Source organism: Manacus candei, unplaced genomic scaffold (assembly GCF_025592945.1).
Source record: "Manacus candei isolate 608988 ecotype Guabito, Panama unplaced genomic scaffold, ASM2559294v1 h1tg000065l, whole genome shotgun sequence".
Classification (NCBI taxonomy): Eukaryota; Metazoa; Chordata; class Aves; order Passeriformes; family Pipridae; genus Manacus; species Manacus candei.
Window position 1 is genome coordinate 2,487,524 of NW_026138113.1, and position 21,222 is coordinate 2,508,745.

Below are 21,222 nucleotides of genomic sequence, written 5' to 3' on the forward strand. Positions count from 1 at the left end.
TCCACCCGCCCCGCCCCGCTCCAGCCCCAGCCGCCCCGGCCGTGCCCGGGTTCCCGCGAACGGCCCCGCCGGGCCGGTCCCGATCTGCCCCCGCTCACGCGCAGCGGCGCCGCCATGGGCTCAGCCCGCCACGTGCGAGCACTTCCGGGATCCCCCTCGGTGATTGGCGGAGCGCGGACCCTTCCACCCAATAGCGACGCAGAAGCAGCAGCAGCAGTTCAGGGCGGGGCCCCGCTGGGGGGCGCTCCCGGCCCCGCCCGCGCGGCGCGCGCACAGGACGGATCCCGGGACTCGCTTTATTGGAACCGCCGGCGGGGCCGGAACAGCCCGAGCCCCGCGGGAAGTGTCTGCGACTTCACGGACAGGCACAGGACAGGGACCGTACAGGTGTGGCAGCATCACGGACAGGTGAAGTACAGCCCTAGGAGGCCCCACCCCTGGCCCGGGGAAAAACAAGGTGCTGCCGCATATCCCATCAGATTCCCAAGAGCGCAGCAGAGCAGCTAGGGGAGCCCCTGGGCAGCAGAGCCCGCCTAGCCCTGCCAGTCGTGCTCTCAAGTGGGCCGAGGCAGAACATGACGCCTTGGGAACAGACCCCCCTGAGAACACCATGAAGGCCAGCAAGGGCTCCCCGAGAGGAAGCCTCCTCTGGGAGCACAGAGCCATCATGAAGGCAGCCAGGAATAGTGCTCAGAACATCAGGCACAACTTTCCCATACAGCTACTCAGACAGGGGCCCAATCTTGTACAATTCCCTACAGTTCACCTCCTGGAGCAACAAAGATCAGGAAAGTGGCAGCATTTGGTGTAAGTATAGTAGGAAGAGAGCTCAAAAAGGAGAGCGTGTTCAATACAGGAAACCAATTTCAAGGAGAGTTGTTTTCAGAGAAAAGCTCCTGCCTCTCCTTCCTGCAGCCCAGGAAGTTTTATGTCTTCTTCTTTAGCTCCTCAAATCTCCGAGAAAGATCATCAAAGTCAATGTCTTCTGAGGCGGAGGAGTTGGCGCCAGCAGATGCCGTTGGCAGCGTGTCTGGCACAGATGGTAATTCAGGCAGCACAAAGTTATCAAAGGTATTAGGAGCTCCAGCTTTTGGTTTAGGAGAAGCTTCTGGCTTGGGCTCAGGCCCTGTTTAAAAGAGAAGTATCATTGCATCTCACTGTCAGCACACGCTCACTGGGCCAAATGGAGCTGCATAAAGTAAAGTTCACCCCAGGAAACAGACAGCACCAGTGGGTTTTTCTGAACAGCCCCTAACACCCACGGTTTCCCAAACCCCTGGACATACTCACCAGGCACTGGTGCAGCAATGTCCTTGTCAGCATTCGGCTCATCAATCTGAAAAAGACTCTCAGTTACTACAGCTCTGTCACACCAGGCACAGTCACTCCTGCGTGCAGGCAGAGCTAAGCGGCACAGTCCCAGCAGAGCAGTGCACATTCCTCCCTGCCCTGAGCAGGTAGTCCTGGCTTTGGAACAATCTGCCTCTCTTCCCAAGAAACAAAGGCAGCACTTCAGCTTTCTTCTCCCTCCCTTTCAATTAAAGCAGCTTTACTGACTATATTCTGGAACTGAATCAACAGAGCATATCCACTATCAGGTCTGAAACATTCAAGAACATGAGTGCAAAAAGACTGCCCTCTTCACCCATGTCATCACAGCTCTTCTGCCCTTCCTCATAAACCACTGACAGGCCCTTGTGACTAGCAGCAGGATATGAAATGATGCATCTCAGGTTTAGGTCTAGCTGGGACAAAGGCCCACAGCACACCCAGCTGTGCTGTTAAAGCTCCTCATTCCCTGCAGGCTGCAGCCAGCAACATCCATCCCCACCCAGTTCACCTGCACTGCTGTGCCTGTGCCTGCCCCTCCTGAACTCAGGCTGTTGTGCAGGGAGCCCAAGGTTCAGCACAGCTCCTCCCTACTCTGGATAACACAAAAACAAGCACCATGTCACCAAAGGCAGAGTGGGGGAGGCATGACCATGAACTACAGCAACAAAACCACAAACAAGCAAAAAAAGGGAAGTCTCCAGCCTCTCTTTCATTGTTCCCCAAGGACTGAGTAAAGTCTGGGAAAGAAAGAGTGTTTAAACATACAGCATCTGGGTCAGCCAAAATTGTCATTCTGGCTATTAATTAGTTCAAAAGCCATAATTAAACAGACTCGAGACGATAAACCCTTCACATTGCAAAGACCAGAATTTGTAGACTCTGCTTCTGCTTGTTAACTGTGTATCACTACTTGAATGATGCAGCAAGAGAAATGTTTGCTTTCCTTTGCAGCCAAAGCACAGAGCTGAACAAGGAACTTCTTCCCACAAGTCACCCTCCCATCACGCGCACTCAGTGATTCACCCGTAAGCAATGCCAGCACCACCCCAAAAGCTCCAAAGGTTGGCAGCAGTGTCCTTAATGAACACTTCCCTTCTCTGTGGCTACCACTGCACTCTCTTTGAGGGTCCCCCTGCTGCCTGCAATGGCCGTTCAGCTCAGGCACTTACAGACTCATATGTGGGTGGGTTTGCCGGAATTGGTGGTGGGTGGATGTTAGTGAAAGGCTGGTAGGTCCCCACTGGCAGGCCACTGAAGTTCTCCTGTACAGAGAGATCAGTCATGCACCACACTACTCACCTGGGATACCACACCTACAGCTGCTACAGGAGCCACAGGAAGTAGTCTTAGATAAATGCAGGCAGGTATCCAACTGGATTGAGTTTATGATACAAGTAAAAGATTCTCAAGTATTAAGTCAGTTGTAGTCACCTGGTGCAGGCAGACCCAGCTAACAGGATTATTCTAAGGAATCAGGTAAACACTTCATCTTCCAAGGCATAAGTAGTACCAGGACAAAAAGGGAATACTCTGCCATTTTTGGCCCTGTGTGCAGTATCACAGAACAGGAAGGAGATTTCTGCCTCACTCAAGGGTCTGTATTACACCCTCACTTGTAACACAACAATGCCTCAAGGACGCAGACTTGGCACAAGTCCTCAGCACGTTTATGCCTGGGCCAACAGCCAGATGATGATACTTGGCCCAGGTTTTCCACAAAAACCACTGCAGCACTACTGGGACCACGTTAAGACTCCAAGCCATCCCACTATTCTGATACTCTCCAGTCTACAGAGATATCCTGTAAATGACTGAATTTAGAGAATGGGGCTCTTTTCAGCTCCCACATTCCACCCTCACAGAAAGTCATCTGCAAGAGCCATTGGCTCAGTCTCCTTCCCTTGCAGGTCTGAAGGCAGGGCTCTTCTGCATTTTTCTGTGCTGTTCCCACCCCAAAAAACTCACCTGATTTCCTTGACTGAATCTTGGCACACTACCAGCCTACCAACTTCGAAGTGCAGCTCCAACTCCTGGACAAAAGCCTGGCAGTCAGAAGACTGCCTCAGGAGTTAAGTCTGGACTCCTCTGTTCCCTGAAGGCAAAGAGGGCTGGCTGGAGAAGAGGGGTAGGAACCTCCACAGTCAAGAAGCAACACGAAGCTTCAGCTGCACTGCCAACAGTCCCCATCCCATGTAACCTCACACCAAAACAATGGCCTTCTGACAAATCAAGCTATCGGGTACAGACACTTTCTAGTCAGCAGGCACAGGGCTAAGCACCACACTCAAGAGTCTTTCATAGAAAAAGGAAACACACAAAGCCAAGAAACTTACCGGTCCCTTTGGAGGTGGATAGGAGAAGGGCGGATTTGGTGTTGGCATGGGCATAGGCATCATCACGGGCATGGGTACTAACCCATCATGACCCATCATCGGGGCTGTAAATCCACCACCTCCACCCCCTCCATGGCCACCCTTCTTCACATCATCCGTGAACCCCACATCAATTAGATCTGCTTCTCCACCTGCTGGGGCTTCAGCCTGGAAAGGGTGGAAGAATTCTGCTCACCACCACATCTCTGTTCCGATCACTGCCCTCTGAACAACAGTAGATGCAGCCTTTGTCACTGGACAAGATGGGAATAAACAACGAGGACAGAACAGAGAGCAGCTATACAGTGGTATTAACAGAAAACAGAACAGGAACCAAGCAGTTGCATGAGTGACTACAGGCACATGCTGTAGGGCTGTGGGAAGGAACAAGGACCATGCTGTGCTGGGGCTGTCTAGAAGACACCAAAGCACAATGATCACCAAGTTCACTACAATGCCACAGCCCACGGCTCACTCACCATCACCACAGAGTCAGGCTCATAGGGCACATTGTAGTTCTTAGCAATCTCGATGAGGTATCTCTCCACCAAGATCTTGGGCGGCGCCTCAACGCTCAGCTTGTGCATCAGCTGGAACACAGGGATGGAGAGACTCAGTGGGGCCAGGGCAGTGGAGCACCCCACAGCTCCGGCCCAGCACCATCCCAGCTCTGTCCCAGCCAGGGCCACCAGGAAGCACTGGGCAGCCCTGGGGAAGCCTCTCTGCCCAGTGCAGCACACTGTGGGCAGCAACAGGCCAGGGCTCCATGTGCTCCCCCCTGCCCAGGCTCTCAGCACCGTGCTCCAACACAGGTGGGCTCCATCTGCCTGCCCTGCTCTGCAGGGACTGTGGGCATCACCCACTGGCCACAGGCCCAAGGGGCAGTGAGCCTCAGCAGGCGTGGCTGCTCTGCCAGCTCCAGCTGTTCCACCAGTTCATTACCCTGTCATTGACTGTCCCAATCTGGTTTGTCCGGCACAGCTTCCCGTACTCCTTGCTGTACTTGGCACACAGCTGGTCAGCAACCTGCAATAGGAGAGAAACTCTAGGAAGACGCATACCTTTGCTTTCCCCCACCACACACTGCACACCTGCTGTAGGCCCCACAGCCACCCCCCTTCCTCTCATTTCTGCCACTGAGCATCCCTGTTCAGCAGCCACAGCCACCCTGGATGCTCTAGGGACACCTGGTCTTCATCTGCAGAGCCCATGAAAACACATCCTCTGTTTTAATGACACAAAGTCCCAAACAAGGGCTTCCACCAGCTTCTGGCAGCATCATCCCCACCCTGCATGCACAACACCCTCAAAGAACTCTACTCACAATCTTCAGCTCGGCCACTTCTGACTGGAGACGTGGTGCAGCCCAAATCAGGGTCGATACCGCCTCTGCCAGGCCAGAGTCCAGCTCCCTAGGACACAATAAACAGTTCTCTCATGCACCCTGCCTTTGCTGCTCTCAATCTGCTCAGCCTCAAAGCTCCCATCCTTCACATTGGGCACCAGAGTCTTCCCTGCCTGGGGCAGAAAAGGTCTCTGGGGGCCTTAGGACACTGAGACAAACACAGGTGCCCTTCTGTACCCCAGACCTGCCCCAGCAGAGTCCCTCCCTGAGCCCAGGACCCTCTCAGCCAGAGCTTACTTCATGGACTGGATCAAGCCAAAGCGGGCAAGCAGCAGATCACAGTACAGCTCCAGGATCTCCATGGCCTCCACAAGGTAATCTTCACGGATGATGTGCTCCACACGAATCCTGGCACGCTCATCTTTTCCAGCTGCCAGGTAATCTGCAATCTCCTTCCTTGCCTTCTGGGCCAACTCAGCTGCAGCACACATCCCCGAGCATGGTCACCGTGCTGCCTGGGGCTGCTGCCTCCAGACCCCCCACAGTCCCCACCACACCCAAAGCCACCACCAGCTTCTCTCCCCCACTGAGCTTCTGCAGCATGAGACACTTGGCAGAGCCCTTGTGTCCAGGTCCAAGTACACTAACTCACAGGAGACAGGAGAGTGGGCTTTAGCTGCTGGAAACACTCCTGCACCTACAACCTCCCTGCAGAGTCAATCAGGACCACAGACCTTATCTGCGTCAGGGAAGGGCAGGGCAAGTGGGGAGAGCCTCCCACAGCACACAGGGAGTTTCCCACTGTGCTGTGAGCACACACAGCCCACAGCTACCACTCCACACATTGCACTCCAGCACTTGCCAGGAGGATGGAGAGAAGCCAACTGCAGCCAGCCTGCTCCTCTGGGCCCTCACACACTGGGGCAGGCTGTAAGGCCTAGGTCCAGCTGGGAAGAGCAGAATACTGAATACTTGGCCCACAAAAGCATCCTGACTTCAGAAAAACCTCTTTAAGTCTCCTGAGCCCCAAAAGTATGGTGGAGCCCACCTGCCCCCTCCAGTACTCACTCTTCTTTTTCTCCAGCAGTTTGAGGCGATTGATAACAAGGCGCAGGTTGACTCGCAAGCGCTCGGCCTTGAACCCAGAGCCCAGCATCATAAACACCTTCTGGGGAGAAGAGGGAGGGTCACTGGAACCGGGGAGGCCAAGAAATTCCCCCAAAAGCCCAGGCCTGCCATTCCCGAATCTAGTTATTTATAAATAGCTGGACCTCCAGCGCTCATCGTTACCTCTTCCACTTCACAACCCTGCACCCAACCAAGCCCAACAGGTTTGGCCTTGGAAACTTCCAGGAAACTATCCAGGAAACTTCCTGGATATTTTTAAAGAAACAGGAAAGTCAACTGGAAGAAAAAAGCCCATCTCTGTCGTACCAATATGCAAGTTATAAACCAGCTAGATAACTAACCCAAGAACTGTAGAAACTAAGGTTGTAAGAGTCGTGTCAGGAGAAGGAAAAGCTGCCATTCCACATTCCCCACACTCTTCCTGCTTACTGAACACACGCTCTGGCACTCCCCCAGTCTCCCCAGGAGCCATTTCAACTCATTAATCCTACAGAAAGCTAATTCTGAAGATATTTAATTACTGCATTTTGCTTTGCCGATAACCGTTCATCAAAAAAAACCAACCTTCCTAAAAAGATATTATATAGAAAGACGTTGGTTTGTATCTCGCCTCCCCATTCTTCCCTGCCGGCGGCTGCTCTGGCCAACGCGGGGCGAGCCGTGACCTGGCCCGGCTGCCAGGGCGGCCACACCAGCCCCATCAGCCACCCGGCGAGACCCGCCGCGTCCGGCCCAGTGTCCAGGGACAGTTCGGACAGTGCCCTGGGCGGGCTCCATCGGCGCAGCTGCACCCGAGGAGCCGCGGGGGGAATTCCCTCTCTCTCCCCAGCGCGGGCGGGGCAGGTCCCAGGACTGCGGGAGACTGGGGAAGGGCCTCCGCGTCACCACCAGCACCTCTTCGGCCGCAGAACGCGACCCACCACCCCGCTCCTGCTCCCCGACCCCGGGCCCCGCTCACCTCCCGCCGCTCCGCACGTCCCAGTCGCCCAAAATGGCGCGCACTGGTTGGCAGCACCTCACCGCGAGCGGAGGGATCCTCACAGCCGGCACTCCCCGCTCCCCGTCCGGGGCACTGCCGAGCCGCCGCGGCGGGCGCTCTTCCGGTCTGGCCCTCAAATGCCGCCCCGGCGCGGCGCCGGCCGGGCAGGAACGGGGAGGAGCGGACACGGCCCCGGGAGAGGGGCGCAGAGGGACTACATGGCTCGGCGGAGGGATTCCATGCGCAGCGCTGTAGTGTCGCGCCCGATAGGCGCCCGCTGGTGCCCGCCCCCGGCGCGGTGGTTCCGGCAGTGCGGCGTTCCGCCCGTGGCTGCCGCGCCGTGCCCTGGCTGCGGATGGTGAGCGGGGCCGGGGTGTCCTCGGTTCTCTGAGGGTTGCACGGCGCTGGCGCCACTGCAAGGGAGGGTCGGGCCGAGGTTCAGCCGGGTCCTGGGCCCGGTGCCGCAGCCCCACGGTGAGCGGGCCCGCGGCGGCCGCGCTCAGCGGCCTGCGAGGGGAGGCGGCCCCGAGCCTCCGGGGAGGGGCGGTTCAGCTCTGGGTGGGAGCGCGAGTTCACAACGCGCGCGGTGGGTCCGAGTTAATATTAAACCCGTGGGTTTTGGCCTTGCAGGGTACGCGAGATCCCTGTGAGCCGGGACGGCACGGGCGCTCCCGGTGAGCTGTCGGCGGAGGCGGCCGGGGCAGGGGAGCCCCGCCGCAGGCACAGATGAGCTCCCTCGGGCGGCCGGGAGCCGCGGGCTGGGGCGGATCAATGGCAAACAGGTGAGATGCTTCAGCTAATGAAAAACCGGCACCTGAGGTCTGAGGGCGAGCCGGTGACAGCCAGGACGGCGCTGGGCTGGGGCTCCCGGTGCGTGCCGGTGCCGTGCCCGTGCCGGGCTCTCCCGGTGCCGAGCTGTCGCTCCCGTGCCCGCGCCCGTGCCCGCGCCGCGCGCTCCAGCGGCGCCGCCATCTTGCCCGTCCGTCTGTCCGCTGCCCTTTGTCTGTCCGTGGCTCCCGGCGCCTGCGGCGGGACCGGGTAAGGCGGGCCGGACCGGGCCGGGCCGGCGCTGCCGCCCCCGAGGGGCGGGCCGGGCCCCGCGGCGGCCCCTCCGCTGCCGGGGCCGGTCTGTCTGTCGGGGCCGCTGGGCCGGGACCCTCGGCGGTCCGTACCACTGCCAGGGGAGCTGGGTCCCTTTGTCTGTGTGTCCGGCCGCTTGCGGGCCCGGTTGCTCCTGCCGCCTCCCGTGCCCTGGGACTGCCGTCTGCGTCCCGCTGTTTGGGGAGGCTGACGGGATCCCCGTGTCTATCCATCTGAGGCGGCTGACGGGATCCTTTTGTCTGTCTGTCTGAGGCTGATGGGATCCCTGTGTCCATCAGTTGGTGAGGGACTGACGGGATCCTTGTGTGTGTGTCAGCGAAGGGCTGACAGGATCTCTGTGTCCACCTTTCTGAGGAGGCTGATGGGATCCATATGACCATCTGTCTTGTGGGAAAGGATTTGGATCCTCCTTTTGTCTGAGGGGACTGCTGGGATTGCCACCTTCTTCTGTCAGTTTGAGGACAAGCAGTCGATGATGAGGCTGCAAGAATGGACAGGAGGTAGAAGTGTGTTGGGACTGAGGTTGCAGTCACTCTTGAAAGGGGCACTCATTTTTTTTGGGGGGGGGGGCAGGATTGCTTAAACCTTTGCCTGAGAACTGGACAGGACTGCCCGTGCACGGTGACTTGTAAAACGCTTGTGGATCGTGTTGGATGCTGGCACGAAATCCAGCTGTGCTGATGCAGAACGAGCCTCGTAGACAGAAGGTGGCGAGTGACCATGGGACAACCAGCTGAGCTTGTCCAGAGACTCGGAAGGTTCCTGTGAAGTGTGTGACAGGCTCTTCTTTTCTCAGGTGAGCCCTCTGCTGACGGGAGGAACACTCTGCTCCCAGGTCAGGGAAACATGTCCCGTCGGAAACAGACCACTCCTAACAAAGTTCACTGTGAGTATGATGTTACACAGCACTGTGGGACCCTCTGTCTGGATTGTGGAGTGAGAAGGGGAGGATGGGAATGACGGGAAGGTACAGGTTGCGGGGAGCAGTGGTTACTCACATTTTGTCTTAGGGAGCGTAAGAAGAGAAGCTGAGCTCTGTACGTCAAGGGAGCTGGCTGTGCCCTGGCGTGGCAGGATGGGGATAGGCTTGAACAAACAACTAATGCTGTAGAGATAGGTGTGTATGTGCAGGGCCTGTAGCTGGGCTTTGTGTTCACACTGTCATAAGTGCAAGCTGGAATACTAGGAAATGCAACTTAGGGCTCTGACCTGCTTGAGTAGCAAAGGAGGTTCTAGGCAAGGTGGTTGGAGCGTGTGGCTGAAAGCCAGCAAGTCTTGGGTTCTGATCTTTGTCCTACCAGACTCAGCTGACTGGCCTTGGCATGTTACTTAAGCTCACTGTACCCCAGTTTCCTACTAAATAATTAAATAAAGCCACTTGCTCTTTCCTGTGAGGGAATGGGTGGTGGTCAGGTAATTCACAGGACAGACAAATACTGTCTGCCAGAGCTCAGCTGGTAGGGCAGATCTCTGTTTCTCCAACCTTGCCAAGACCCGAACATTTGTTTGACAGTGGAAGGGCTGAAGATGCTGTACATCAGCACTTCTTGTGGGCAGGCTACAGCCAGGTGTCAGTGCAGCTGGGAGACATGGATGGAGGTTTGGCTGCAGAGGGGAAACTGCACATGTATGGCTTTTGGTTGACTGGTGGTAGCAGAGGGACGTTGAGGGGCCTGAAGCTATGCCCTTGTTCATACCCGGGTTTGTGGCTGGAGACATGCTTGGAATTTGGGCTGGAATAAGGAAAACAAGTTCTTCTTCCATTTCTGTAGACCCATGAGAGCAAGGCTGCTGAGAGGGCCCTGGATATTGCTAGCTGCAGTAGCTGTCAGGAGTATGAGACAGAGCTGAGTGCTGCAGCCCTAACACTGCCTCACTGCTGGTGCTGCTGGCTTGCATGTCTGTGTGCTGCCTCCGTGCACGGGTACACAGCAGGGATCTGTGCATGTTGCTCTCTGTGTGAGGAAGCACTGCTGGAGCGTGGCACCGTGCACACTCGGTGAGTGCGCTGGGAAGAACTGCCTCTCTCTGGGACTTGGAGAGCTGACCGAGCTGTCCTTGGTGACCAGCGTGAGGGTCTCGGGGTGTGGCTTGTGGCATCTGCACTGCCCTGTGCTCTCCAATCCCTGCTTCTGGGTGCTGGGCTCCACAGTGGGCAGACTACAGTTGTGATTTGCCTGATACTGCATTAATGACTTTGGAGTTGTTTTCCTTAGAGAAATTTGGAATGTCCTGTATTTTGTCCTGTGATGCCAGTAACACGCCTTGTGTCCACGTACTTTTGCTTCTGAGAGCGCCCAGGTATTAGTGCTGCCATTGAGCTCAGGTTTATATCAGGCATGCACTTAAACTGTCTCCCTGGGGGCAGAGTTGAGGTTTCTCTCGAGTGTGGAAACCAAGGGCTACAGCAGCTCTAATGGTGCAGGTACAGCTTCCATGGTGTTTAGGTGGGCACTTTTCTGCACTCCACAGTGTAAGGGTCATGTTCTTCAGAAGCTTGTACTATTATATACAAAACTCTATATATCACAGAGTTCAGCTGTGCACTGTTTTCACAGTGAACATTGCTCTTCTATCTGCAATACTAGTGATTGTATCTCCAGTCTTGGTCTTGGGGGAAGCTGCCTGACAAACACTCTACCAGTGGGCATGAGGTTGAGGTTATGGCATCAGGTACGCCATGGAGAGGAATTCTGGGACCTGTTCACCTCCTTTACATGCAGTACGTTGCTACAGAGCAACTATTCAGCAGGAGCCATCAGGACCAGCAAGTAGGACTACAAGAAAATAAAGGGACCGAAAGATACCAGAAACATGTCAATGATGATGTCTCCACCTTGGGATGGAAAATCTTGTCTGTCTTATGATGAACACCACGAAATCGTTGGGACTTCTCTGTCTACCTAGCCTGCTGTGTGTCTGGAGGGCCCAGAAATGCCGTGCAGTGCCCTGACGAGGATAATCGGAGAGAGCATCGGCTCCAAGAACGGGGTGAGCCAGCAGAATGAGGAGTCAGGCTGAGACATAGCAGACACGTTACTGGGACTTCTTCACAGGGACTGCAGTGGTTGGGAGGAGAGGAATGAAAGGGACAGCAGGTATGCAGCTTTTTACACAGTTGTCTGCAGCTGGGGTCTGATTTGGCAGGCTCTGGGGCTGGGGAAGTGCTTTTTGGATTTGCATAAATACAACTGTGAATATCTGACTGGACAAATTTAATGGGAGGATGGTGCCTACTTCTTCCTTGCATGGCTACTCCATGTTCTCTTCTTGGACTCACCAGGGCAAGCGACAGCTGCAGATCTCCTCTCCCTGGCTTGCTTGGTACTTCCTCTTTCCAGGGTTACTTTCCAGGCTTGGCATGGCCCTCATTTCACCTTGCTCTCACAACAACATGGTTTGCTGTCCTCACTTAGCACAGAAATGTTTTGTTTGGCATGCAGAGTGACCGGCTAGGAGATTGTGTTACAAGTCAAAAGAGTTTTAAATGGAAGTTGATGTGTAAGGAAATTCAAAGTAATACTGAAGCAATGGTAAAACAATTATAAAAATTACTATTATCACAAAAGTCTCATTGTGCATGGTGGCCAGTGCTGCAGTTTTAATTGTAGTCATTTCCCCTGCAGCATGTAATTGGCTCTTGATAATTTAATTTTGTTTTGCCATGTGGTGCATGAAAAACACACCTGACAAAGTGCTAAAAAAGAGAACAGTAACAGCGAAATATATTTACCGAAAAATACAATACAGTTAAGTTGTTTCTGTGGAGTAACCTTAATTGATTCAATTTGGTCTTTATTGTCTCCCAGAGTCTGAAGTAGAAAAGTATAAAAACTCTCTAAGCAATTCATCTGCTCTTGCATTCAAGCCCATCTGTTGCTGCACTGTCACCCCATCAGTCGTGGACCACTTGCTGTCTTTGCGCTTGCCAAAATTTGCTGCAGGTGTTAGTGTGCACTTCTCTCTCCCTGCCATCCATGAGCTGCTTTGCTTTCTATTGCTTGTGCCCTCTGCAACTGATGCTTATTTTAGAACTCTGGAGAACAGCTTCTGTTAGTCAGATTAATTCCTGCTTCCGAGCTCTATTTATCATGGTCCTAATATCCCATTAATCCTCTATTTGCTTCCCTCTGTCTCTGACACACACATATTCTGTGCTCCTTGGATTCTGCTGTCTATAATATTCCCAGTTTGAAGAGGGAGTATCTTGCAAGAAATAGCACCCAGCATTCTCAACCAAGCAGAAATGTTACTTGCATCAAAACCCTTGGTTCTGAAGGGCTCCGTGGGCTGCCATTGTTAACCCTTTCAATTGTGTTGTTTTTCATTTCAGTAACCACTACAGCAGTGTGGACAACCCAGAATAGCCATGGGGCAGGTGGAATAGATCCACAGTGGTGGAAAGACTTGCAAATTTCAGGTCCAGGAACACAGAGAAGACCTACACGAACAGGGACTTTAAATTGGTGTACAAGGGGGAATAAAGTGACTAATCTCTGAGAGACCTTTCTGTTTAGGAAAGAAGGCAGGGGAATGATGCAGTTCCTTTGGATTTTGTTTTGTGGATTTTGGGGTGGGAGTTGTTTGTTTGTGTGTTTATTTTCCAGAACACCTGAGAGTTATCCTACATTCATACAGTTGGAGAAGGGAAGGGCTCAGGGCTGATAACCCAGCAGACCCTAACAGTCATGCCTATCTCTGTTGCTCAGTACCACAGGGCTGTCCCCTACCTCCACCGCTGCTCACCTGGTATCCCACTCATTCACAGGAGTATGGAGAGGAGAATGGAATACAAAGCAGAGGCATTTGTGTGATCTCTCATCTCTAGCTGCTTGTAAGCAACTTCAGTGACTTGTTTTGGTGTTGTGGTCAGCCTGCAGCCCTTTTTGTATTTAATAAAGAAACTTCTGGAGAAGAGTCTGTGAATTCACTATTGAGCATAACATCCTTTATTTATGGCAGTGATACTAAAGCTGTTGCCTGTCTTACTCCCCTTCCAAATGAATGGAAGTGAACCCAAAGCGGGGTGGAGGGAGGGATGTAAGTGGCTGTATGGGAGCATGTGTGTGCAGAAACAACAAAAGCACAATCCTGTACTTATCAAATGTTAAAGTGCTAAGGCTTCATCAAAGTAGGACTTAGTTCATCAGTAGGTAAACAGGACACTCTTTGCTAAGTCATTTTGGGCGCTATTATTATAACACATAAGAAATTTTGTACAAGCTGAAGACAGCATTTTTACACGTTTGAGTTTCCCAATCCCGTGATGTTTTTGGATTCAGGCTGTGGAGGATGCACAGGGTGTCCCTGCTAACAGCACGGGTTTGGTTAACAGGTTGCATTGCTGGCTGTAAGCTGGCTGTTCTCTGCACTGTGCTGAGTCAGTGCTCACTGGGCTCTGGGGGTGTTGTGCCCCTGGCACACACGGTTACTCTTGGTTACTGTGACTGATGCCAGTGTTCCTGATGGGAGGAGTTCCCTCCTCTGTCACCTGGATAAGGATCCTAGCTCTTAAATCCTGCAGACTGTCTGCATGGCTTGTGTAACTGAGCAGGAACCTGCCTGCCTTTGGACTGCAGGTTGCTGCTCAGTGGGAATGTAATCTGGAAGGGAAGAAAACAAACACAGCTGCTTCCACGAGAGCTGCAGTGGCGTTTGGGAATCCCATTTTGGAACTCTGTCACAGGTAGCACATCTCCCACCATAGTTTTATATCTGTCCTGCGTTCTGCAGGTTTCCTCATTTCACCATGCTTTTTCTTTCTCTTGCAATGCTTTTTTGGTCTCGGGGCTTTTATCCTGGTGGTTTGTGGGTATCTGCTTCTTGGAGAGGCTCTGGGATTCTGTGTGTCTGCTGCTCATACAGTCTGTATCTCAGTCCTACCAACGTGAAGCTGTGATCCAGGCATAAAAACACAACTCCAGGTCATGAAAGCCATTCGATGCTGGAATGGCTTCTGAAGGGGCTATGTGTATCACAGCAGTCATGACAGTACCTGTTGCTTTCAGTGACAAATAGACTTGGGGTGCTTCTCAGCACCTCTCCTCACATGCATGGATTGTGTTCTCAAGTTGTCTCTACAGAAACCTTTCTCACATTTCTAAACAGAATGATAAAAGCCTTCAAATGCTTTTGGAAACCTCCATGGGGACATTGGGAACTAAAACTCTTCTCCCACAGTCTCTGTGAAACTTCTGAAGGTCTTTGAAATCTTCTCTAAATTATGGCTTTTTAAAGCCCTGCCAAAATGGTGAGGTAAGCCCCAGGAAAGGCAGGGAGTGGGAACACAGAGCAGCACTGACTGGAACAGTTCAGCATGTGAGAATGTGCCTGTCCTTGTAACAGCACTGGTGCTCTCTCGAGAATTCAATTCCCTGGTTATACTGATGCCAGCTGTGGCCCAGTATTAAATAGTAGCATTTTCTTCTGAAAGCTGTGTTTTGATTTTATTTGAAAAATGCACTGCATCTTCCATGGCATTTTTGCATTTGTGCTTTGAATGGTCCTTAAGCACTTAAAAATCAGTTGATAAATGCAACCCAAAAGCCAGCCTGCTGGGAACTTCAGCATCTTTGCCAGGCCTCCCAGCTCATCCACTGAAAAAGGTAAATCACAACTACACCTGGAACAAAGTAATTTGTTTGCTTGAATATGAAAATTAATGGTTACCTTTTATTGTTATTCTCTGGAACTGAAAGTTATCTTGAGTGGGGATTGCTGAAAGTTTTCTTTCAGAGAAGCACAAATAACTGCTTTCTTAAAAGGTGTTTGCCATTTCCTGTTGAGCTGAGATACTAGAGGTCAGTGCTTTCAACAGAACGGGCTGTTTTATCCTAAATGTGCATCCCAGCTCTCAGGGTTCCTTCCCTTGGGTTGCTGTTTTGAGCACATGAAGTGCCACTGAGATTCTACTTTAGTGAGAGCCATTTCTGGGCAAGGCAAGGTAGTGGAGCAAGTCATCCATCGTATGCACAGGAGAACATCAGCTCCAACCACAAACACCTTCTACAAGGACAGTTTGTCCTTATCCCTCCTGGAACAGAAGGAGGTGACAGAGCATGCCAAGAACAGCCCCTAGTTTTGGTATTACTGTGGAGGGCAGGTGATGTACCAGACCCTTAGGGAGGCTCTATTTTTGTGCAAGATGCCTGTTATAGCAGGGAATAGGACTTAATGATTTAGAAGAGCTATACGGTATCTGTATCCCTGATCTGGGATACTGTCATAGTCCCCAGGGGCTTTGCCCAGCCTAGAGCTGTGCTGTAGGATATTGGTGGATAACTTGTCAGCAAAAGCCACCTGGCTATCTAAGGCAGGTGTATGGGTCTCACAGGTTTTTTTGTGGCTGGAGCGGCATATACAGCGTATGCAGGGGGCAGGCCAATGCTGGACATTGCCCTAGTGAGACTGTTCTACACCCAGGCACTGGACTTGCACCAGTAGGTGCCAGAGGCTGGTGTGGCAGGGTAGGCAGAGAAGTGACCTAAGTGCTTTCCAAGAGGTGACTCCAGAGGTTCTGCACAGTGCAGGTGAGCAGCCCTATGCCTGTTGCATTTTTGGCAAGCTGTGGTGGTGAACACGATGGAACAGCACTGGTCTGACTCTTTGTCCTTGTGGCTGCCAGGGGAGCAAGTCTTTGCAGGGCTGGAGGAGCAAGCCCGCCAAGCCATGATGAAAAACAACTTTCCTGGAGCTCTTGGGGACCAGAGGCCAGCCATCCGTCCGCTGCAAGACCCCGACTCCAGCAGCAGTGAGTTCTGCCCCTTCCAGTAACGGCAAGGTAGTGAACTGGGGAGACTGACAAGGCATGAGGCTACAGGGTGTGGGGGGTTCTCTGAGAACCATCTTACCCGGCTCCTCTTCTGTGTCAGCCCTTGGCTCCTGTGCAGGACTTTGTCCTGAGAGAAGGCAAGCCCAGAGCCAAGGACCAGCACAGCACAGACTGGGCAATGCCCTCACCACTGGGACACAGTCCCATCTCACCAGAGCAGGGAGGAAACTGCAGCAGGTCCAGCTGACAGTTTGGCAGTTATCAAGGAAGGCAGGATAAAAGGCCATGCCCAGGGACTCTGCAGAGCAGCTCAGGGACTGAAGTGCCCCAGACTGAGTTTAAATGAAGCCCATGGTGGGAGGGGGTAGGTAGAGTCACCATATGATGCTGGTCAAGACAGTTAAGACCTATAAGTTAAGACCCTGAGGCCTATGAGTGCCCTCAGGGTCCTTACACTTGGCATAACTGTTCTGCATGTTTCAGGTGGCAGTGATGATGAGGAAACCACCCAGGATGAAGTTTCTTCCCATACATCCGAGGAGGATGGCTCAATGGTGAAAGTGAAGAAGGAATTGGAGAATGCAGAACGACCCATGGCTGGAACCCCACTGATGAGAGAAAACGAGGCAAGTGTGTATTGGCTCTGCACTCACTGTAGCCTCCAGGGAGGGGAAGGGTATTGTCTAAAAACCTCCTCTCCCATCGTGGTTCTTTATCTTTCTTTCCCTCCCACCTCCTCCAAATGTCTCCTGGCAGGAGGAAAGGGTATGAAGAGCTCTTGGACTGCCACAAATATGAGACAGCAGGCACGAACTGGCCAAAATGTTTGTGGAGTGTGTCCCCTTCCTTCAGTTTTGGTGCCTTTCTCTGATTGACTTCCCCTTCCCCCCTGCCACAGAGCAGGCCCTGCCTTCCAGAGCCACTGTGCTGGCAAGAGCCTGGGTGCAAGTGGAGGCTGTGAGGCCTCTGCCTCTTCTTCCTGAGATGTAGGAGTTTTGCTCAGAGGCTACGTGAAGGAGGTTTCAGATGTCAGGAACCCAAAGCAGCCCCAGTGGGACTGGGCACACAGCACTGGATCTGCAGCAGCTCTGGGAGGAGCTCAGGGAGAGAGGGAGGCTGCGGGGGGTCTGTGTGCCTTTCACCAAAGTGGCTGTTCCTCTCTGTAGGTGCCTGAGAGTTTGAACACTGACCCCATGCTGGGACTGTCACAGTGCCCCCTCTGCCAGCTGGAGTGTGGAAGCAGAGAGCAGCTTATTGCTCATGTGTACCAGGTAGGGATGTCTCTGGCCTGAAGGCCTAAGTCCAGAAACAGTCCGAAGCACAGAGTAACTTTGTTCTGGTCTTTCCAGTCACAGAACTGAGCTTCTAGCTAGGATGTGACTGAACTTTACAGCAGTAAACTGTGTCCAGAGGGTGTCCCGGGGAAAGAATTAGCAAGGCACCAGTCTGCAGATCTGAAAAACACAACTCTATCCCATGGCAGTCTCTGCAAGTATTGCAGGCTGAAATCAGGCAGTTCCTTCAGATTAAGCGGAAGCAATTTTTACATCATTCAGTGAGATAAGAAACCTTCCTCCTAATAACTCATTTATTTTTTACTTCATTACAGTTCTTGTAATTACCCATGAGAATAGCTGTTCTTCCTCTACATGGTTCCAGTTTTGCAGGAAATCTGTGGTGGAATCTCAGGTTTTGTTGTCAGTGCTCTCTTCATAGCATATCAAAGTCTGTAACAGAAGGAATGAAGCAGAACTGAATTGGCCACTTACCTGCACCAGCTGCCTTCATCTAAGTGCTTCCTCACCAGCATCCTGCCTGCTGTTAATCCAGTCATGCTTTGTCCAGCACCAGCTGCTCCTCAAATGCATTTCTGAAAATGAGGGTCAGGTCTTACGATCCAAGTACGTTGGCCTTAATTGTTTCTCCTGCACTGGAGTGGAGCTGTAGAAGGGTTTCTTCCTTGTTTGACCTGTGACACACCAAATGTCTTGAGCTTGGTCTAGTTGCTGTCAGACAGAGGTTTAGTGGTAAAGGGTTCCCATTCCAAGAGGCTGAACAGAATGGTTTGAGCGTGCCTTGGACTAGGCAGGGAGCTGGGCAGTGTGTAACTAACATCTGAGTGGTTGTTTTGCAGCACACTGCAGCAGTGGTGAGTGCCAAGAGCTACCTGTGTCCTGTGTGTGGCAGAGCCCTCAGCTCACCGGGGTCCCTTGGGAGGCACCTCCTGATCCACTCGGAGGACCAGCTGTCCAACTGTGCAGTGTGTGGAGCACGCTTCACCAGCCATGCCACCTTCAACAGGTCAGGGTCTCCCTGGCTGGTGAGTGGGCTAGAGCACCACATTAAAGATTAAATGGGTTGCCTTAAATGACTCAGAAGTTGTGGCTGTGGACACACTGAGGCCTGTAGGACAGTGCTAAACATCCCCAGTGAGTGAGATTCCCTTGATCCTTTCCTACCTGCAGCTCTGCATCCCCTGCAAAGACCTCCAGGGGCTGTAGTGCTACAAGGGTGTTCCTTAGCTCTGTGCAGAGCTAGAGGGGTGCAGAAAGCACTGGGGTCTCCAGTAACTGAGAACGACATGCTGCTTCCCTTACCCAGCAATCCATCAGCATAAAGCTGCACTGCCCAGGTGGGTTCATCATTTTCAAAGCAGGGCTATAGGCAGAGACCTGCCTGGTGGGAGATTATCCACTGACCAATGGAATGGGGCTGAAAGGAGAAATCCAGAGATGAGGGGAGGAGCAGCTCACTGGTTAATTCCTGCTCTTGCACTCTTCCAACCCAGATACCTCTCTGGGCTAACCCACTTCCTACGCCAGATAGGATGGTGCTTTACTTCAGATGCATCTGTGGGCAAATGGTTTAGCAGAGGCCTCTGCCATGGGCTGTAGTGGGGGCACTGTTTGTGGCAGCCCCTGGGAACTGAGATGGGGACTCTGCCAACAGCACCAAGTCTCTGACTCTGCTCCTTATGCTCTGCAGTGAGAAGCTGCCGGATGTGCTCAGTGCAGATCGGCTGCCAGCGCCGCAGAGCCAGGGCCCCTCCGGAGCCGAGGGGAAGGACGTTGCCTTTCGCACCCCCGTGTACCCCGCGGGCATCCTCCTGGTGTGCAACAACTGCGCCGCGTACCGCAAGCTGCTGGAGGCGCAGAGCCCCAGCATGCGCAAGTGGGCCCTGCGGCGGCAGAACGAACCCCTGGAGGTGCGGCTGCAGCGCCTGGAGCGGGAGCGCACGGCCAAGAAGAGCCGGCGGGACAACGAGACACCCGAGGAGCGGGAAGTGAGGCGCATGCGGGACCGGGAAGCCAAGCGGCTGCAGCGCATGCAGGAGACAGACGAGCAGCGGGCGCGGCGGCTGCAGCGGGACCGGGAGGCCATGCGCCTGAAACGCGCCAACGAGACCCCCGAGAAGCGACAGGCCCGGCTCATCCGGGAGCGCGAGGCCAAGAGGCTCAAGCGGCGCCTGGAGAAAATGGACATGATGCTCCGGGCACAGTTTGGCCAGGACCCCTCTGCCATGGCTGCTTTGGCAGCTGAGATGAACTTTTTCCAGCTACCAGTGAGCAATGTGGAGCTGGAGAGCCAGCTGCTGGGCAAAATGACCTTTGAGGAGCAGAGCAACAGTGCGCTGCAGTAAACCACAGCCACGAATGGTGCTGCCTCTGCTGTGCCTGCCCCAGGTGCACTTAGCAGGCTTCTGCACTCAGGAGGCTGCTGGGGGTCTCTCTGACCTTCCCTGACGGGTGGTTCTGGTTCTCCTCTGAACCCAGCAGGAGAACAGAGCTGAGAGATGTCTGCCAAAGCACCTCTGGTAGGAGCAGATTCTGAGTATACAGTCTGCTCTGGGGGCCAAGTCACAGCCTGTGACAGAAGGAAAATAAATTAATGTTCACATTTATTAGTCCCCTTCTTTACCTTTTGTGCTTTGTCCTGTTCTTGGATCCTGGCCCCATAGATGGGTCTGGGCTGTGGCAGTTCTGCTGTATGTGAAACCCACCTCACTACAAAGGGATCTTGTTTACTGCAGCATGAATTATGGAGCTGAAGACTTTGACAGTCCACAAGTCCTCCAGGAATAAATCCTTTGCAGTCTGTGCCCATAAAAAGGAAACAAAGGAGGATGTCTTGCTGGAAATGGCTGTGTACACCGTTTTTCTTAACACTATTATTATGTGCTTATTTGTAGTAGCAGCCATGGAAAAATTAAGAGGAAACTAAGCTCCTGTTGTAAGATACTCCATAAAAACAGTAAAAGAAAGGCTGGCTGAGGAAAGCGAACAGCAGACAAGTTTGCTGCTTTACTCACAAGTTAATTTTCACCCAAACAACATTTCAGGTTTGCAAGTGGTTGAATGATAAATAATACAGCAGGTCAGTTTCTAGGACTGGATGGGTTTGCTTTCTTCTTTACTCAGTGCTGGTGAGACCACACCTAGAGTCCTGTGTCCAGTGCTGAGGTTCCCAGTGCAAAAGCAGCACAGATGTACTGGAGGCAAAATGTGATCATAGCCTATGCCTATAGGAAAAGGTTCCAACTATTAAACTATGGAAATTAAATCTAGGCATCTTGAATGTGGAAAAGGCAAAAAGCAGTGGCACAGAAGGACTCATGAGGGGCAAAGAGGTGGTACACTCTCTGTTATTGGGTTTCTTTAAGAATGTGCATCTGAAAATGCATGGTGTAGCTTTGTGGTTTCCAAACATCAGCCACTGTGCCACACCTCTGTGTTTTGTAGCCTAAAGACCCCTACTACCTCCATAGCATTTCCAGTGAAGGTCTTGTGTCACACAGACTGGTTCAAACACCCTGGGAGCTACTGTCTTCTCTCTGATGGCTGTTTCTCTGCTTTGCAGAGAAATGGAGACCACAAGACTCCTATTTGAGATCAGAAGAGTAAAGTTAAAACAAGCAGCAAAACCTTTTGACCAGACTACTTAGAACCCTATTTCCCCCTCATTTTTCAGTTTGAAAATCTTTTGATTGCAGTCCCTTAAAGCCCGAGTAAAACTTACAAAAGTTGCCTTCAAAGTGCATTTATGTTGCAGTTTTCTGGCTATAATGAACTACTCTTAGTGCCAGCCCTGGGGACGCTGCTAGAAAGAGCACTGAACCTTTTCAGTGCTAGTTTCCTCCACATGCCACTGCAACATCTTGTTTCCTCCTACAGAAGCTGCTTGAACATGAAATTCA

The 21,222-nt window shown here is 52.7% G+C and overlaps 2 protein-coding genes across 6 annotated transcripts; one reads left to right on the plus strand and one right to left on the minus strand.

Annotated features, from left to right (window-relative positions):
• Positions 1-685: 685 nt before the first annotated feature.
• On the minus strand, positions 686-7,347 carry IST1 (IST1 factor associated with ESCRT-III). 4 transcript variants are annotated; one of them, XM_051805665.1, is made up of 10 exons: positions 7,136-7,296; positions 6,118-6,217; positions 5,347-5,527; positions 5,029-5,116; positions 4,647-4,730; positions 4,184-4,294; positions 3,666-3,872; positions 2,506-2,594; positions 1,291-1,336; positions 686-1,126 (listed from the first exon to the last, which is right to left on the minus strand). In XM_051805665.1, exons 2-10 carry the CDS (start codon positions 6,206-6,208, stop codon positions 941-943), a joined length of 1,083 nt encoding a protein of 360 aa, XP_051661625.1. In that variant the 5' UTR covers positions 6,209-6,217; positions 7,136-7,296; the 3' UTR covers positions 686-940. The 4 variants fall into 4 exon arrangements, with proteins under 4 accessions (XP_051661625.1, XP_051661621.1, XP_051661623.1 ...); XM_051805661.1 differs by having other exon boundaries at positions 2,502-2,594; positions 7,136-7,295; XM_051805663.1 differs by having other exon boundaries at positions 2,502-2,594; positions 6,118-6,214; positions 7,136-7,263.
• Positions 7,348-7,388: 41 nt separating this feature from the next.
• Positions 7,389-19,932, plus strand: ZNF821 (zinc finger protein 821). Of its 2 annotated transcripts, XM_051805638.1 has the most exons (9): positions 7,389-7,514; positions 7,787-7,938; positions 8,831-8,964; positions 9,054-9,143; positions 15,882-16,007; positions 16,512-16,654; positions 17,195-17,299; positions 18,163-18,329; positions 19,014-19,932. In XM_051805638.1, the coding sequence occupies exons 4-9, from the start codon at positions 9,104-9,106 to the stop codon at positions 19,666-19,668; spliced, it is 1,236 nt and encodes a 411-aa protein (XP_051661598.1). In that variant the 5' UTR covers positions 7,389-7,514; positions 7,787-7,938; positions 8,831-8,964; positions 9,054-9,103; the 3' UTR covers positions 19,669-19,932. The 2 variants fall into 2 exon arrangements, with proteins under 2 accessions (XP_051661598.1, XP_051661599.1); XM_051805639.1 differs by lacking the exons at positions 7,389-7,514; positions 7,787-7,938; positions 8,831-8,964; positions 9,054-9,143; positions 15,882-16,007 and having other exon boundaries at positions 16,584-16,658.
• Positions 19,933-21,222: the final 1,290 nt, after the last annotated feature.